Source organism: Gallinula chloropus (assembly GCF_964237585.1).
Source record: "Gallinula chloropus genome assembly, chromosome: 15".
In the NCBI taxonomy this organism is placed as follows: Eukaryota; Metazoa; Chordata; class Aves; order Gruiformes; family Rallidae; genus Gallinula; species Gallinula chloropus.
The window spans coordinates 1,822,174-1,841,238 of NC_140100.1; the positions used below are offsets into that span (position 1 = coordinate 1,822,174).

A 19,065-nucleotide genomic window follows, 5' to 3' on the forward strand; every position below is an offset into this window, starting at 1 on the left:
TCAGTGAACGTAATCCATGTGTGTGAGAGGAAGCACCGGCCTGAAGCAGCGCCAGCTTTTTCATAGGGGAGGTGCAATATAAACCCCTCAGATGGATCTGGCTGGCTGGTTCCTCCCACCTGACATTTGAATTTGCTTAAACATTTGGATCTGTTTCCACAGAACATTTTTGGCCATTAGTTTCCCATAGAGGCGAATTACTGAGCAGTGAGTGCAGGAGTCGTACGCGTGTGATGTGGTGACGAGCAGGTACCTGAGGAATAAATACACTTGGAATGGAGCCTGGGCAATAGCCTGTTTATTAATGGCTAAGAGGCAGAGGCTGAACTCTAAAACCCTAACTAAACATATTTTAAGATTATTTTTTTTCTGGCTTTTTTGGGGAGGTGGGTAGTCATTCAGAAGCTTTTGTGGATGGGCTTTGTTTGATTTTTATTGGCCACAGTGCTATTTCTACAAAACTTGCAGTTGTTTTGAGTATTCATAAAAAGGTATTTCTGCATAATTTTTCTCTCAAAAGGACAGATTTAACACCAGGATGTGCTGGTACTTACAGATAATAGCAGAATAGTCTTTTCTGTGTATTGTGTTTCCAAGGTGAGATTGCCTTAAATAGTAACTTAAACATTTATTTTGAAACAGTCAAATTTTGAGACTAATCACTTAGAAATGGGAATACTTCGGGCTCAGAGATCAGAAAAATACTCTTCTTACAGCACCCTCTAGCAAAGCAATAGAAAGAGGCTTTGTGAGCAGGAGCTGTGCTGGTTTGCTCACAGCTCCTCTGTTCCACTGCCCTGACCTGCCTTTCTTTCAAGCTTGAGTTCCCATCAATGGTTTTTAAACTGGAACACCTGGGCACTGCCCCATGTCTCACAGGAGGTAACCACGAGAGGGGTTGTTTGGAGGTTGTACCCATTGTACACGTCTCCCAGAGACAAACTGGAAACTTCTTTGAAGAACACAGATGTGTTGTGTTACCCGAGTTTGACGGCCATGCAGGCGGCCACTGCTGTGGCTGCAGTGGTTGGGAGTCTGCATGGCTTTGATCCTAACAGCACTGCAAGAACTTCACGCAGAGGTGACGGGAAAGTGAAGGGCGAAAAGGTTGTCAAAGATCTTGGAAACACATTTTCCTGCTCAGGAGACTGGCTGTGGTTCTGTGATTCAGTGCTCATGAGACTGAAGTGGCTTGAGGCAGGCATCGTCCTTTGCTGAGTGCTGGGACGGTGTATCCCCTGCTGGGGCTTCTCAGTGGGCCTCTTTGGGTGCTTCAGTGTTCCAGCAGCCACTGGCACAGCTTTTCAGGGCGTATGGTCTGTGTGGGGCTGACCAGCAGCACAAGGAACCATCATCTGCAAGTTCTCGGGCTGGGAGGAGAGGATGAGGCCAGGGGAGGCAGGAAGGGGAGCAGCACTGGGGACGAGGGGCCAGTAATGAGCTCCTGATCACATCTCAGGCTGGTGCACGCTGCCTGGGGTTGGAGAACTAATTTATTGCTGACTGCTTTAATTTTTACATTCCTGAAGTTAATTGGCCGAGTTAAGGCAGAATAATCCCCCCAGTGCTTGTACCCACCCTGTCAGCATCCCCAGTGCCCCGGCGAGGAACGGAACGGATGCGTTCGGCGTCAGCTCAGCGGGTTACACATCACCCGGGAGCGGGACCGCCGGCCGGGCTGCAGCGCTCTGCGGGCGCGGTAAGCGGCAGCTCGGGCCCATCCGCGGCTGCCGGGGCGCCCGGCCGCGCGCTGCTGACCTCACCGGCCGGGACCCGGGTGGGCGCGCGGCGCCAGCGGCCATCGCGTCTCCCTGCGGCGGCTCCAGCGAGCTTTCCGGTCGGGGTGGCCTCCGAGAGGTGCCGCTGTCGCCAACGGCTCGCCCGGCTCACCTGCCCCGAACCCGCCCTCTCAAGCGCCTGACAGCCCTTTGCCGCGCCCGGCGCTGGCAGCTCGCCGAGGGCCGCACGGCTGCGGGACCCCAAGAGCCCCGATGTCCCGGTTCCCGCCCTTCCCGGGGAGGGACGCAGCTGGCGGGGAGGAGCTGCGGCCGCTTGAGACTGCGGCAGCCTCGCGCCCCCGTCCTGCCCTGCCGCAGAGCGCCCCCTGGTGGTCAGCGGTTAGCGCCGGTGCACGCGCGCGCGGCACGCGGCTGCCGTTCCCAGCCCCGCCCCCTCGGCGCCCGGCGGAGGTGACGCAGCGGCGCGGCCATGGCCGAGGCAGCGGCTGAGAAGCCGCCGCAGGGTGAGCGGTGTTGCGGGGCCGGGCGGACCGACCTCTCTCCTGCCCGCCGCTCGCGTCCCAGCTCTCGTTGTCTGTTGCAGACTGCCCAGGGACCGGCAGCGCCCGCGCGGGCAGCGCCGCCGCCTGCCAGGGCTGCCCCAACCAGAGGCTCTGCGCGGCCGGCGCCGCCGCCCCGGACCCGGGTAAGGGAGGCCGCGGGGGGCGGGCGCGGGGGCGCGGGCGGGCGGGCAGAGCTGACCCCGGCCGTGTCGCCCCGCAGCGGAGTCGGCGGAGCTGCGGGAGCGGCTGCGCTCGGTGAAGCACAAGGTGCTGGTGCTGTCCGGCAAGGGCGGCGTGGGGAAGAGCACCTTCAGCGCCCTCCTGGCCCGCGGGCTGGCGGCGGACGAGGCCAAGCAGGTGCGTGGGGGCGGGAGGCGGGGGCCCGGGCCGCGGGCGGGAGGAGCCCCTGGGTCCTGCCCCGCGGCCCGACTGGGGCAGCTCACCCGGGTTCCCCACCTCTCGCGGCTTAGGCTTTGGAAGGGCCCCGGGAAGGTCGTTTCTAGTGGGGCGGGGGCCGGTCCGTGTGTTTTCCAGGTGGCTCTGCTGGACATAGACATCTGTGGGCCGTCCATCCCTAAAATGATGGGTCTAGAAGGGGAGCAGGTAGGTGAAAGCTCTGACGCGCTGATCAAGGGTTTCTGCGCAGTTCTCTGGTGACGTTTTGGGGTTGGTAGAGCTTCTGAAGGGACCGTGTGTTGGGAGGTGTCTGTGGCAGCAGGTAGAAGAGGTGAGATGGGGCAGTTCAGCATAATTCAGCTTGTAAAAGGGTTTCCTGCTTTCAGGGTGACCGGTTCTGCAAACCAACTGTTGCTGCATATCAGCCTCACCATCATGACTACTTAAAACTTAAGCAATTATCAGCCCTAGATACTTATTTTATATAAAAATATAACATTGGGGTAACCTGCTTGCAGAAGGCTTGAACAGTTACTACTCAGTAATGGAGATCTGGCCCTTCTGCCAGTTTTAAGTCGGCATTGTACATTGTACCTGCAGGCAGGATAGTGATGTGTCCGGTTCTGACTTGTGCTCAGGTCTTGTCCAACATCTGTAGTTATTTCTAATGCAGTTTTATGTATTGCTTCAATTTTCAGGTTCATCAGAGCGGATCGGGCTGGTCCCCAGTGGTGAGCTGATATCACTGTTTCAGAGAGTTTGCTGGGTTTGTTTGGGTTGGGCACTGCCTTCTAATGTGAAAATGAGTGAGGGAGGAGCAGGGATACTGCTGGTTTTCTAATTATGTAAATGATCAGATTCTATGGAATATTTGTCATTCTATAGGATCCCTATACAGGCTGTGTAGATCAGAGTGTTAAACTTCCTTTGTTAATCTAATAATGCTACATTGCTGAGATAGGTTCATTATTTTAAGTGTCTCTTGTCAACTGACTTTCCTACTGTGCTGTGGGCAATACATACAAGTTTCTTGATTCCATTATTTTTGGTTAGCATGCAGGTGCACAGTATCTCACCTTTTCAGCGGCCGACAAAAAGTATCTTACACCCAACAAAAAACCCTTTAATCTCTAGAAAATGCAAGGAAGGTTTTGCAGGGGTGTTGGTTGCCTCAAGACCACTTTTAGTATGCACACTGTTAAGAGACAGCTTGATGCTGATAGGGAAAGCTGCTTTTATCCTTACACCATCTCCATGGTTCTTGTTTCCCCACCCCCAAAACTGCTGCTTTTTTGTAAACTCTGGGTCTTTGTTTTGTCTATTCTCTCTTTATTGCTGCGTGTGCTTTGCTGACTTTCTCTGCTTCTTTTTCAGTATGTGGAAGAAAACTTAGGTGTCATGTCTGTGGGGTTTTTACTTAGTAGTCCTGACGACGCTGTCATCTGGAGAGGACCAAAAAAGAATGGTGAGTGTCAAACGTTTTCAACAGCTGTTTATGTACTTGAAGGATTTGGTACCCTGAGTGTATTTTGTTAGAACATAAATACAGCATAGTAAGCTACAGGACAAAACGAGTGGATGGTTACTTGTTTTCTTTAGTTGAATGTTCTCATGGGATGAAGCTAGGTGGTCAGATGTTGTATTGTTGGGAGGGGTTTTAAGCCTTGGCAAAATCAGCATTTCTGTACTGAAGTTGACAAACTAGAAGAATCTGCATAATTAGACCCTAAAATTTGAAATAGACCCTAAAATCTGAACTAGAGGGAGATTCTTTTTTTGGGTCTTTCATATTCTTTTCTTTTAGGGTTGATTAAACAGTTTCTTCGCGATGTGGACTGGGGTGAAATTGACTACCTGATCATAGATACCCCTCCGGGAACATCAGATGAGCACTTGTCCATTGTGCAGTATCTCAGTGCAACGCACATAGATGGTGCTGTTATCATCACTACTCCTCAGGTATGGACCCTCCTTTCCATGGGCAGAAGGATTGTGGCACTTAAAGCCAATCCTTGGGTTAGAGTCTCTGGTTAGCTTCAGAGAAACAGTGGTACAAATGAAGGGAGCTGACTTGTTGGCTTTGTGCCTGCAGCTGGCTGCTTTGTGAGTTAGCTGGGAGTCTTGGTGGAGCAGGTCACTAAACCACTGAGTAGTTCACAATCAAAGCTGTTGTGATCTGTGGGTGGAAGGCAAGTGAAGTATTTAATCTCATTCTTTAAGGTTAGAGTTCACATCATTGCAAACTTGTAATTCACTCACCAGTGGCTTCATGTTGGGCAGTCACTAAGAGTTACTAGAGGGAAGCCAGACTTCAGAACAGCCACACTCAGTTGGTTAGACCCGTGGTACCTGCACTGTTGCTGCCCATAGAACTGTTGCTAGAGCACGAAACAGGTTTATGTTCTTCAGACTAAAAAAGAGCAGCAAGAACTCATCATAAACCTTTTAAAAGTAGCTCTAAGGATGGACCTTAACGTGTCCAGCACCAAAGCACTGCAGCCTGGGTAGCTGTGTTTCCTCACACTTGCAGGAAGTATCGCTTCAGGATGTTCGCAAGGAGATCAACTTCTGCCATAAAGTGAAGCTGCCAATCATAGGTGTTGTGGAAAACATGAGTGGCTTTGTGTGCCCCAAGTGTAAGGTAAGGCTGTCTGCTTCTCCCTGGGTTTTGTACAGAATCTCCCTGTTGTTTGTATGGAGGCACTGTTCCAAGGATGCCTTGTGCTCAGAACTGCAATGCTTTCATTTTCATGTTGTCCCAGAATGAATCTCAGATCTTTCCCCCAACAACTGGAGGTGCAGAGAAGATGTGCCAGAACTTAAACATTTCCCTCCTGGGTAAAGTGCCTCTGGATCCCCAGATAGGTAAAGTGAACAAGATTTTCCTCCTATACTGATGTTGGTACTGGAAAATCCTGATTTGGAGGCTGATAAATTACAGTATTAAACATTTTGTCTTTTAGGTAAATGCCTACTTCTAGATAGAGCACTGTCTTTGAGCCCAAAGTTACTGGGACCGAAGCATAGCATGGTGTGACAAGAGGGAAGCATGCTAGGATAATTTCCTTAGCCTGAAACTTAATCATGATTAAGATTAGATGATGTGTCTTTTCTGCTGTATAATCACAAAGTGCAACATGTCTTTCTCCTTGGCGTAGTCACCTGGGAGTACAGACAGAATAAAACCATTACCACTGTGAAGAACAGCATCTTACAGACACTGAGCATTAAAACCAGAGCTTTAGCTTCACCATTACTGCCCTCACCCACGTTCTGTTGTGGATAGTGAGAAGGATTGGTTCCTTGCCCAGTGGCTATTAGCAATTGATACTTGATTTAATGGTATCAGGGAACAGGTCAGAACTTCCAAAATGACTGAAGGTTTCTAGAAGTATTCCTTTGTAAACTGTAGCTGTCATTCTAGTTACACTACTGACACAGGGCTTCTTGAAAGAAATAGATGCAAGTAGCTCTTTGGGAGGGTGTAAGTGGCAGTGGGATTAAGGGTAAAATGAAGTCCAGCTTTTCCCATTGCTTCACTTTCACATTTTTCCCTGTCTTTCAAGGCAAAAGTTGTGACAAAGGCCAGTCCTTCCTGTCCGAAGTGCCTGAGTCTCCAGCTACATCATCTTACAGGAACATCATTCAAAGTAAGTCAGAAAATCTCTGTGCACGTGAATCCTCTCAGTTCTGAGCACTCCTGCTCTGTGCTAAACAGAACTACATTATCCTGCCACAGACCATAGAGAAGAGCAGATGCACATGGCAGTTATGAAAATGACAAATACAAAACTCCCTACAGAGCCAGTGATGGGCAGTTCAAACATACAAACAGCTGAGAAATTCCTGAAGCCGTTTTCACTGTGCTAAAGACCCAGCTTGTGCTGTTTGTACCAGGAGGGGACAGAGTGCTGCAGCAATAACTGACTCCTGATGCACACATGCAATATGACTTGTATTACTTTTTCTCTGTCTTTGCAGGAATTCAGGACTACTGTGATCAGCACCAACTTCAAGAAGAAAAGATCATCTGATCTATGAATGGGAACAGGAATGTAGCTCTTGTTTAATTATCAAAAAGTAATTTATGCCTTGATTTAATAGAATGTATTCTTTTTGTATATTGCAAATAAATTCTTAATATAAATGTTGTTGCTTCAGTGTTGCATTTTTTCCCAATAGTTCTAGATTCCTGTAGTTTCCAGAAATGTAGCTTCTGTAATTTTCCAAAGCTTGCTAGGAAGGTATAAAACAGCCTTCAGGCAGGTGCAGTCTGTAGCCCGTGTTGTTGGTAAGAAAAATACCTGTATTTAAAGTGAAACTCAGTGTAGCAGTGTCTCTTTTTTAAATAATTGTCATCAGTTTTAAAATAAAACCCTAGAGTTTAGGCAGGTAAATTATAGTACAATATTTTGTTTATTACTGGTATCAGAATAAGATTAACACTTTAACTATTCATACATAACTGCTTCCCACGAGAGCTGTGTGTGTGTGACATGACTGTTGGTACTTGACCCTAAGCCTGAAGATGAAAAAATAAACATTTGGTGTCCAAGAGGCCCTTTGTGATTGTAATTCCTCTTTTCTATCGAGGAATTAAAGGCTTGAGAAATCAGTATTGCTTACAAGACAGAAAGGCAGTTTGATTTTGTTGATTTTTTTTGCTCCAAAATTAAATTAGTATTGTCTTTTGCTTACATTCTAATTTTGGTTAGGGGAACCCAGCAGTTTCAGGTTAGTTGACATATTTTTTTGAAGTGTGCTGGGTGTAAACAGTAAACATTCATTTTGTGCCTATACAAGCAACTTGTTGATGAAACTTATAAATAACACAGGCTCTAACCCTTTCAGAAGCTGAAGATGCAAACACAAATGACAGAGTCCTTGTTACTTCATGCAGGCATAGTTTCAGAAGAGCTTTACCAATATATGTTCACATGAAGAACAGCTTTCATAAATGGGCATTTCTGCTGCTCCTCCTTGTACCTCTTTCTTGTTGGATTACCTAGTGCCTGACTTCCCAGGTTCTTCAGTGGGGCCTTCTGAAATTCTCCGGGTCTGTCCTGTAGAATGAATGCAGGAAGCATGGGTGTTAGCACAACCTAGCACAGAGGAATCTCTCACAAAAAGCAGGGAAGAGCCTGGTGGAAGTCTGAGGGCTGAACAGGGCTCTCTGGCTGTGCTAGGCAGAGGCATTGCAGTACCTGCTCAGGCACATCTCAGAGGATTTAACTCAGAGGGCTTTACTCATGGGACTTGGGAGCAGCTCTGGTGTGAAGCTTCAGCAGGCTTCCAAACACAGAACTGTGTGACAAGGGATGAGTTGTGCAGGAGAGGCTTACTGGGAAACCAAGATAGCCTGCCTGGGGTTATGTTGGGAATGAAGACCCAGAAAGAGACAAAACCAGCAGCATGAGGCGGGTCAGGATGTGATACTTCACAGGCTGGAGCTGACAGACCAACTCCATACTTACTCTTGGGAACCTCTGCTGTGACAAAAAACCTTGAAGTCACTCTGCTGCTTTTCTGTCCCCATAATTTGCAGTGGATGTAGCCGTATAAGTTAGCAGTCTGAAGGGAGATCCCAGCTATCACAAGAGCCTGTGGAGAAACACGAGTTCAGCCGGACAAATACGCTGCTATATATGAACATGTAGAATGTATATACACCTCTGTGTTTATGTACATAAACTAGATATACATACGTGCTACAAGAGAGGGATATCCCTTTCAATAATAAACAGTTCATGAGTCAGGGATCAATCATGTCAAATTCCTCTCTACAAAATGTGTCATGGTTTTGTAGACTGGTTATAAGTGCAGCCATTATAAAATATATACATTTAGCTCAATTTGCCAAGGTTTTAAGCACTATGATACTGGTTCTTTCAAAAGGGAACAGTACCAGAGATAAAAAATCCTTACTTTTGGGAGCAAGTAACATTCAAGTCCCAAAACTGAAAACTAGCATCACTGGTTCATTCTTTTTTTTTTAAACTTCTCCTGTTAGTTTCCTTTGACTGGAATAAGCTGGGGAAATGAAGTTGCTACAGTTACAAAGCAATCTGTAATTTTGCCAATCACTTACTGTTCTCAAATTAGATGAAGGAGCTGACTGACACCCAATGACCTTGCCAAAGTGGGGCTAAAAATTACTAATCTGTTCTAGAGTGCAGGGTGTGACTGCAGAAAACAGATTCACTGAGGCTATTAGGGGAATTTTTGTACTGTTGGTAGATTTGGTACACAGACTGCTGCAAAACTAATGGATCTGGGTTTTCCCCTCTGTCAGCTGTAGGTATTTCAGTAGCCCCAGACTTACCAGCCATTTCAGCTTTAAAGAGAACAAGGTGCTAAAGAAAAATACTGTCCAAATAACTGGACAGATAATGAGCCCAAGCCAAAAGATTCGAGCTTCAGCTTCTGTTGAGGCAGCTTTTGCAGGCACCTAGAAGGAAAATTATTGAAACTACTAGTCACAAAGACAAAATCCAGAAGAAATAACAAATCAGGAGAGAAGGAGGAATAGACAAAATTACTTCTTTACCCAAATTTCACTTATTATATGGACGGAAAGAAGACTAAGTAAGAGAAGTAGCTTTGTGCCTGCTGCCCTACTGTATGGCCATCTTTTTCTCTTCAAAATGTCCTGATCTTGACATTTAATGAGATAATTATTCATTTAGTCAATGACAGCTCCCACTAACACTACAGATTAGTACTATTTCACAAAGTCCCCTTACACTGATAATTGCTTTTAAACTGCAGAAATACAAAGGTAGCTTTTAAATTAGTTCCAAACTTTACCCAGGCCTTAGCAAAGGGTGAAACAGAAGACAGTGTTGGAAGCAAAACCTCAGTGCAAGTAGGTCACTGTCTGGTGTAGATTCATGACATGCACCTTGTTCACAGATCAAAAGCATGAGGGGAAAAATTCAGTCCAGTATAAAAAAAACTATCATCTCTAACGTGGAAATTGTAATAAGCTGTTGCAAGTGCTACTAAGCAACCTTTAAAGATAGGATTTATCAGTTGGTTCCAGCTCAGACAATGCAAATGTTATAATGGTGCCCATTTCCATACACTTTCCTAAAAGCATTTGCTTTCCTAGCTTAATTTAGACCTTGCATGAAGCTTAATTTTCTATTACATAAACTAATACTTGAGTTTTGCTTAGGAAGTCCACTGATACTCCATAAACTAGGAACTATGCCTCTTCTGTAATAGAGAATTCTGTGCAGCATAGTTGGACACTAAAGCAACCACTGGCATCTCTCCGAAAGAGGCATCGCCATTGACAGTGGTCTGTTCCCATTTGTCAGAGAGAACAAAGAAACACCAAGCAGGCTGCAAAAAGCCCTGGTTGAGGATTTGTTCAGGTCAGCACAACTCACATGTCTCTGTCTACACAGCTTGTTGTTAACTCCCAACCCTTAAAAGAAGGCAAAGAAAGAAATTTCTTCAGAAAGTTCAGATCTTTGCCAGGAGACCAGAATTCAGAATCTCTCTCCAAGCCTCAGACTACTCAACCACCATTGGAGGCAGCTTCTGAAATACAAGCTTCACAAGTGGAAAAAGAAAGCCCTGTGGACTCTTCCACTCTGAAGACTGAAAAGCCTTTTCGTTCATTTTCAGTATCTTGAATTCACCATATAAAAACAACTCATCCATCATGATGCAAACAATGGCACCCAAATACAGTTAAGTTACCTTACCTTGACTAACAAAACACTGAAAGCTACAATAATTATGAGGAGTATAACTTTTTCAACGATCCTCTAAACCAGTGATATTGCAGAGATCCAGAGAATGGTTCTGTGCCTTCATAGGTACAGAAAGACAGGTGTTCTGAGTCAATAGAAGGGTTTAGTCACCTGTATACCAAATCACTGACAAATTACCCAACAGTGATGCTGCATGAGCACTATTTAGGAGAAAAAAAGTCAATACACCTGAGAACACACCTAAAAGATCTAGTTAACTTGATGAGCAAGATTACAAAAGGCTGCAGAAAAGAGAGAGGGGTTGTGGTGTTTGGAAGAATTACTTCCAGCAGTACCCACCAGAGGACAGGGTTTCACAGGAGAATCTCTGCTCCACCAGGAATTAGCTGCTCATTGTTGGTGAGTGACTTGGAGTATTTCTAAGTAAATTCACTCATAAAACTTATAAAGTTGATGCAGGATGGCTGAAGGAGGTGGGGAATGCCTGACTCTGGGAAGTAAGAGAATCTGTGTATTCCCAGCCCTTACCATGACAAAGTACTTCTTGTAGCTAAGCCATTACAAAAATGCAATGCACCCATACACATTCCTTCTTGTGGTACTATGATTTCTCAAATTAATTGAGCTTTAGCAAGGGGGCAAACTAAATGATCTCCTCAAGTCCTTTCCTACCCCTACCTTCTGTGATTTGCCAGGCTTTTTTGGAAAGCTTTAGCCCACACAGGTGAGTCAACTGTAAGTTTCTAGGCTAGTTACCAAGCTGTAACAGCTGAGCTGGACTTGTTTGCTTTACAGTAATTTTGAGGTGAGGTCATTTTATACATGTCATTGTTTTTAAGTGTCATGAAAACTGCTGCTTACTGTCCTGACTTGATGAAACTGAGAAACTCTGAAAGCCGCCTGGTTTGCTTTCCTGTAGGCTTGCCTACATTGTCTCTTCGGGTCTCAGGACACAAGCAGAACTCTGACATCTCTTATCCTCTGCCTGTTGTGCAGCCCTGCTCTGCGGGTCACACACCGGCCTGGCTGGGCTCCTGGTGCAGGCGGCCACAGGCTGCTAGAGGGCAGTGCAGACCGGCACACCAAGGGTTTCACGCTGGGCTCAGCACTCAGGCTGCCAGCACAGCTGGATTTGCCTGAAAGAAACGTCCTAGTGAGCTGCTCTTGAAGCGCTGCTCGGCCAGGCTCTTGCCTCAAGGGAGCTCTGGGGATACCGTTAGCAAGTGAAACCAAGGCCCTGCAGTCAACCACTTGCAACTCGCGTTAGCAAGTGAAACCCAGAACCCGGTGCTGTTTCACTGCTTTTTTTGCTCAGGGCGTTTGGGGGAGCACTAGCAGTATCAGAACACTCTGTTGTGATCTGGGTTCTCTTCCCCAGCATAGTCTTTGAGCAGAACTAAAACATTATTTTTAAAACACTGAACTGGCACTGTTCAGCATCACTTTCAACATAGATCTCTCCAGAAGAGGATTCCACGTTGTGATGAAGATGTGTTTATTACAAGGTGTTCTCACTAGAAAATAAAATAGAACTAGCAGAGTCATTTCATACCAACAGTACCATGCTATGGGTGTTTATTCTGCTGATGCACATGATGACAATGTTGCGAGACCAGTTCTGTTCAGAATGCTTCCAGGATGTGCCAATCCGTGTGCTTGGAACTGAACACTGACAGTATCCTCTATAGAAGCTGGATAAAAAGTAACTGTTACAAAGGTGCTCTATTTGTTACTTTATTTGTCTTAGGAAAGCTTGTAAAGCTCATGCTATGGATTCTGTTTGTCCTGTGCTGCTGTTATTAACATACTTACCCTTTTTGCTTCAAACACCCAGTGGCTTTTTCCATCTTCATCAATCTGGTTCCACCAACGCAAACCAACCAAGAGTCTTCCTGTCACATTCTAGTTAAAGAAACAATTATTTGCATTAATCAGTTGTGTAACTTGTCAGACTAATATTAAAACCCCAAGCATGTCAAAACCTAAAATCGGTTCTAAAAGCTCTGCCAGCTTGAGCACAAGGGCCATTAAGGATGGATGAATTACTACAGATTTGGAGCCCTATTCTCATTCTAATATGATAACACAGTAATGTTGATTTAGGTAAGAAATTACAGGATGCAGACTCTCTAAGAGATTAGGTGGAAAAGCCCCCACTAAACAAATTTCCTCAGTAAGAGAGAGGGAAAAAAAAAACCCACTTAAAAATTGAAGGTAAATTATAAGCACGTAAGCTATCAAGCAAATTAAGCAAATACTGCTGCAGCCAGATGAATACTGCAAGTTTTCAGTATCCTGGAAATGCATCAATGCTTCACTTCTACCAAACAAAAGCCTTGTTTCCTCACATGAAGCCCCTGGGATTCAGACTGGCCTGAGCCACCTGCCTGTACATGATTAGGACACTGGTGCCATAGCCTGGCTCCCTTCTGGGCAGAGTATTACAGCTTTGGACACCCTTCAGCATCCATTCCTGAAAGCCAGGAGTACTTTATTTCTGGTTTTTTAATGGGGAAAAACTTACCAACAATCCACCTGTGGCAAGGCAATGTTCTTACCATATGAGTATCTCCCATGAGCCACAGAGAACATGGTGATAAAACAGTAACTAAGATATATAAATGTCCTAATTCAAATAGGCCTGACAATAACTGGACAGATCACAATGGTTTTGTCACTTCTGTGGGTACATGGTTCCTTTTTTATTTAATGGCACACAACATACTTTCAAAGGTAACTACTATTCAGGGTCATCTTACCTTAACTGACCAAAAGTCAAAGGATAGAAGGAGGAGAATAGTGACAAAACAGGCAACAAAGCTGTTGCTGAACCAGTCACAGAACAAGTAGGTAACAATAGCACTCACTCGGAAAAACAGGTGGAAAAAGGTAGCCAGTGGGTGCCTAGAATAAACAAAACAGAGAGCACTTAGGAGAGTTCATGGGACAAGGAGGAGTGTGACAGCACTTGCTAACAATGTAGTGTAAGAGTATAACACACAGCTATTTCTAGTCTATAGTGGTATTTCGGTTTGTAGCTGCTGTTATTTCATATGTTGATGTAGGTCACTAGGATTTCCAATTGCCATCCTTCAACCTAAAGCTAAACGATGGATTATGTTGTCTGCATCAAAACTTTCTCAAAGATTGACCAATAATCTAGAGAACTTCCCCAGTTTCTTTGGTCCTGCATGATGGCACTTAGTGGTTGTGTTCAACACTACCCTAAAATCCTCACGACTTCATGAAATAAATCAGCATTGCAATGGAGACTGATCTCAGGCCTTTCAGAACTGTTCTGAGAACAAGAACAGGAACTCTGGAGAAAAAGAAAAGAGCTGTTGGGTGTAAACAAACCTTCATATGTAATGTCTGAAACTAAGCACTTCCTTTTACAGAGGGAGCACAATTTGGGAATCTAACAGTTCTTATGAATGAATTTTCATTGATTTCACTTGATATTTGTGCTTTGTTCATCAAACAAAATTTAGTCTCTGACAAAATAAAGGGGAATTTCAGTGGAAGAAGGAACTGCATGGTATGGAATATTGCCCTGTACAGTAAAAGAGAGGCTTGGAGAATATTATAATGAATTATAAAGTTATATATTTACAGCTAATCATGCTTATGCTAAACTCAAACTTTTGAACAACCTCTTCTGACTTAAAACTCAACATGTGACATTTTATGCAAAAGGATCTTTTTCTGCCCTGAGCAGGTGGGTGGGTAAAGCAGAGAGAAAGCTGTCAAAACCAGACAGCATTTCACTACTTCAAGTCTTGATCTTGTTCAAGAGGCTGCAAGAGTTCTGTATGTAAGTGCTATCTTGTGTCAACATAAGCTATTTCTAGCTCTGAACCCTAAAAGACTTCAGGGTAGAGCAGGCTTACATAACAACAACAGTGCTTCAAAAGTGAAAGTAACTTTGGAGTAGTACTTCATTTTGGAAGTCAGCTGAATTACTGTTTGGATGCTGGATCTGTTCTGACATAGAACTTTGAAGGGTGTTTATTCAAAAACTGTACACAAGCAAGAGGCTCACACTTATTACAGTGCTAAATGCTTATGGAGACTACAGAATATCAGTCCTCTCACATGGATAAGGCTAGCCAAGCCAAAGCCACAGACTTGCAGGTTCTTGCCCTAGGGGAGGAATATGGAGAGATATCAACACTTGTACCTCATTTGTGGAACGATTCTCAATCTCACAAAATTTCCATTGATTTACACTTTAAAAATACCTAAAAATCTGAAACCAACAGAATGCAGTCAATAAACTGTTCACTTCCTTATATCAGGTAGCAACTGTAGCTCCTCTCTGAAGCTAAACCATCTGCAAGCTTTTTGAAACAAACTTTACATGTTAAGTGAATGGATTTCTGTTGAATTCAAGTGTGCATTACCCTTTTTTTAAAATAAAAATTATTTCCAGAAATAGGATTGCATTAAGAAATTGTATAAACTAACATGGCTTCTTTGTACTAATGGAAGATGGTATGGACTTTAAAGCATGGTAACTTCTTTTTTATTATTTTTCAAATCCAGTAAAGGATAAAGTTAACTAAAACTCTGCACTGTCTCTGCTTTGCATGCATTTGCTCCTGAAAGCAGAGCAACCCACTTGCTTGGGCTTTTAGTTAATTCTTTGCATCTAAACATATATACAGTGTAGAACTGGAGCCTTGAGGCTAGATGATTGCTATTTATCTTGCCATAATAAGCTCTGTTCAGTTTACAAGCATGATGCCTATTAGGATGGGAATGATTTGTTACAAATTTAGTTGCATCTCATAATGAAGAATCAAATTGGGTCAACCCTAAGGTATACCACTGAACCACAGTAGAATCTTCCCTAGTACCTGCTTAGAAGTGCCAAGGCAGCACTCTAAATGTTGCTTTTTATACCTCTATTGAGGGAAATTTTGAATGAAGAGGCTCTTTGGCATAATCAGTTACCTGGCTGATTTGAAAATGAGCTGATCACATGCTTGGACAGGTAGGACTGTTCCAGATCTAATGTTCTGATACTGCAATGAACTGGAGATAGTGTCAGTTATCTTCTTCCTAACCTTCTCATTAAAGTAGCCACTAAGTCACTTTTGCTTTTAAGGTGCACTTGTATTTACATTAGAGAACTGCAAAAGTGAAACTTGTCACAGGTTATGCAAATGTTAACCAGTTTCAGGATATATGAAATTGGCATGAAGCTAAAGACAAATGATTGGAATAGGTTTTTAATGCCCTCTAATAACACACCAGAATTTTGCAGCATAAGCTAGTTTGCACAAGATTCCTCAGAAATAACAAAAACTTCAGTGTGAAAAATGTAAGGAGTTTCATTTCTGTATTCTATAGCAGAAGATTTTTCAGTATGAGATTAGTATGGTCACATGAGGGAGAGAAAGAAAAGCAGTCTCTAATGAAACAAGTAACTACCCAAAGTGGATCAATTAATAGTATGGATTACTGACAATATGCCTTGTGTATGTTACTGGGTAGTGTGAACCACTTAGAATTGATCTCTAAAGTAGCTGGTACTGTGACTATCCTACAAACATTGCAGGGTGGTTCCACCTCATATTTAGTCTGAATTTGTGGTTTGCATCTTCAAGACAAATACCTAAACTGTATTTCCCAGCTTAGTTTAGTCCTTCAAGCTATGTTCTTCAAGTCTGCACCAAAATATAAGTCTTCATTTAAAATGTGTGCTGCTGCTAAATCACAGAAAGAAGCAACTCTAGGAATGTTAAGCTTGTCTTACAGCTGACTCATCATGTAGTTGCAAAGGATGGACAGAAATGTTTTTCCAGACACTAGTAAAACAAAGGAATTATAGAGATGTGATGACTTGTTTGTGCATTTGAGCTAGCATTTGTGTTAGGCTAAGCTTTCTTATTTTTCTTTGTTGATGCCTACAAGAAATACTCATGTTGTGATGGACCAGAGTAAACTGGGGCAAGGTGAAAGGGAAGAGAACAATATTAACTGAAGTTGTTTATTGGCAATTGCATGCATATGTATAATTCCTTTTGACATATAACATTTTACTTGACAGTCTGACTGGAGATTCCTCAAAAAACACTGATGGAACAACAGTTCTGTCACCTGGGACCTCGTGGATGCAGCTGCAGTGACACCTCTGGAAACAGAATGGTACACTGTCTGACCTGACATGAGATGGATCAATGGGTGGGGTTTTCTTGGGTAACAACTGCAGGGATAAGATGTACTATATTCCACATAACATCACATCCCAGTGGTGGAAAACATGGCAGCTTTATCGCAAATAACTTGCTGTTTCCCTTCAGCTGGTTGTGCAATGTAAGGCTACAGCACTCTGCTGCACAGCTGCTTCTGCTGAAGACGAGACCTCTCTCCACTTCTCCAGCTCTAACAGAAATATTGCTTGGTTTGGGGAGGGCAGAGAGGGGGTGTTGAATGTTGGGTTTGGGGTGTTTTGTGTGTGTGTGTGTAATATGTTGGCTTTGGGAATATACATTTTCTGTTTGCAATGGCAGGCAGGGTGCTGAGCCTGCAGTCAGGCTCACAGCCGAGGAGCGGGTGGCAGGGCTGCAGGCCTCGGCTGCTCCAGCCCGGGCAGCCGAAGCTGGCTGCCAGCACTGAGCATCTCCCGGACCGCGGCTCCCCAGCCTCCCCGGGGAGCCTGTTCCAGGGCTTGGACAGCCTCCCCGTAAAAAGTGGCTATCAAGTGTTTCAGTGGGGTTTCGTATTTCGGTGCGTCAGTCCGGCTGAGGCAGTAACGGCTGCCCAAGGCCGGTTACCTCAGGCGACTGCCGCGACCCCGAGGCCTCCGCGCCGGGGCCGGGCCCGCTCCGCTCCCCGCGCCGTTACCTGATCTTTGCTTTCCGCAGCGCCAGCTCCTCCTCGCTCCCGAAGTCGAGGGACACATCCTCCGTGTCGTCCACCAGCGCCTGCGGCGAGGAGCTCGTCAGCAGGGAGGGCCCGGGGGAGCCGCGCCACCGCCCACCCACCCTCCGCACCGCCCGCCGGTGCCTCTACCTGCTTCATCTTCCGGCCCTGAGACTCAGTTGCCAGGCGCGGCCGTTGCCAGGGCCGGGAGGTGTTTCACGGAAAAGGGTCCGTGCTGCCGCCTGCTCAGGATGCGCCCGTCAGCGGGGCCGGGCCTGCGCCGCCGGGCGCGGAGGGCGAGCGCGGCTCTTCCTCTCGCCCGGGGGCCGCGACCGTGCTCGAGGCTTGGCAGCGCCTCGGAGCGGGACAACCGCGGTTAAACTGGCGCTAACGCTGGGCCCGGCGGGGTTGCGTCCTCCCTTGCGTGCGTGTCTCTGCGCGCCTTTAGCCGCCACCCGCGGCCAGGTCCTCGACGGTCGCCTTAGGGCGGCCAGACAGGCCGCCTCAGCGGGCTGTGCCGGGGGCCCGAGGAGCGGCCGCCTCAGCGGGCTGTGCCGGGGGCCCGAGGAGCGGCCGCCTCAGCGGGCTGTGCCGGGGGCCCGAGGAGCGGCCGCCTCAGCGGGCTGTGCCGGGGGCCCGAGGAGCGGCCGCCTCAGCGGGCTGTGCCGCGGGCCTGAGGAGCGGGAGGCCTGTGCAGAGCCAGAGCCTGTTCGGCGTTTCAAGGTATCCGCTCCACTGGCGAAGGTGGCTTGCTCACCAAACACACTCAGTGCAGGGACAGGCCTTCTTAGCTCTTGTGCTGAGATCAAACCCAAGAGGAAAAAGTAGTGGCGAGGAAGGTGAAGGTACATCTAGAAATGAGAAGCACACGCGCGTGTCTCGTTTGAGGACTCCAGCTGACACCAACAGCCTGTTGCCCTGTCAGTGCTGGGCCGAACTCCCTGTGCTGTCCCTGTGGCGGGCCAGCTTTTGGGAGGCAGGCCAGTGTGACTATAACACTGTGGATGTACCACTAGTGTAATATGAGTAACTCAACCCTTTAGTTCAAGGTTTCAACTGCTTTTACTTAAATGGCAGAAGGATTGTGCAGCGGTTAAGGAAGTTGGAAAGGGAAATGAGACAACTGAACTGCAGGATATGGGTGAGGGTGTCACAATCACGGGAAGTAGTCTGGCCAGCTGAGCAGAGGATCAAGGATGATCTGATAAATTGTAGTGATTTGTAGATCTGACTATCTACTAGCATTAAATAATCCTGCAAAATAATAACTTCCTAGGTGTTTTATAAAAGACTAACTAAGCCAGAATGGATCTGTTGAGTAAATACAGAAGTTGCTACAGTAAACACTTTCCAAATATCAATTGGAAAGTAGCTTTGTACAAGACCTGCTATTAGAGCAAGACAATACCTAATCCATAAGAACATCTGGTAGAACTGTTCATAGTGGAATTGGTAATTGTAGGGAGGAAAGGTGTATTTTATGATTAATAACATTGCCTCATTCATATTTTGGCCTTGGTAGTGTTAAAATAATACTTTATTGTGTATCAGAAAGTACAGCAGACTTCTGCTAATAATTGATAGGATGTCTCATGATACCCTACAATATTAAAATACTTATGTAGGCTTTCACTCCCAAAGAAAAAGTAAAATCGGAGAACTCTCACGAAATAACAAGTATTAACTAATTATGTGCATGCCTGAAAGCTGACCTCCTCTTCACTTACTGTATCAACATGCACTTCTGCTTATGATCAAAATGTTTGTTTAACTCAAACAGAACTGTCTTTTGAC

At 45.6% G+C, this 19,065-nt stretch overlaps 2 protein-coding genes across 2 annotated transcripts; one reads left to right on the forward strand and one right to left on the reverse strand.

Annotated features, from left to right (window-relative positions):
* Window positions 1-1,991: 1,991 nt before the first annotated feature.
* NUBP1 (NUBP iron-sulfur cluster assembly factor 1, cytosolic) lies at window positions 1,992-6,818 on the forward strand (the record flags this gene model as incomplete). The annotated part of the gene is given in 12 exon segments (XM_084270920.1): window positions 1,992-2,198; window positions 2,200-2,242; window positions 2,323-2,424; window positions 2,502-2,638; window positions 2,816-2,884; window positions 3,376-3,408; window positions 4,052-4,142; window positions 4,482-4,636; window positions 5,208-5,318; window positions 5,440-5,542; window positions 6,244-6,327; window positions 6,659-6,818. Coding segments are annotated over 12 exon segments (1,188 nt in total). The 3' UTR covers window positions 6,712-6,818.
* A 286-nt stretch (window positions 6,819-7,104) lies between these two features.
* TVP23A (trans-golgi network vesicle protein 23 homolog A) lies at window positions 7,105-17,436 on the reverse strand. The gene is made up of 7 exons (XM_084270853.1): window positions 17,422-17,436; window positions 17,254-17,333; window positions 13,161-13,305; window positions 12,214-12,303; window positions 9,000-9,125; window positions 8,152-8,278; window positions 7,105-7,740 (listed from the first exon to the last, which is right to left on the reverse strand). Exons 1-7 carry the CDS (start codon window positions 17,428-17,430, stop codon window positions 7,679-7,681), a joined length of 639 nt encoding a protein of 212 aa, XP_084126979.1. The 5' UTR covers window positions 17,431-17,436; the 3' UTR covers window positions 7,105-7,678.
* Between the last annotated feature and the right edge of the window lie 1,629 nt (window positions 17,437-19,065).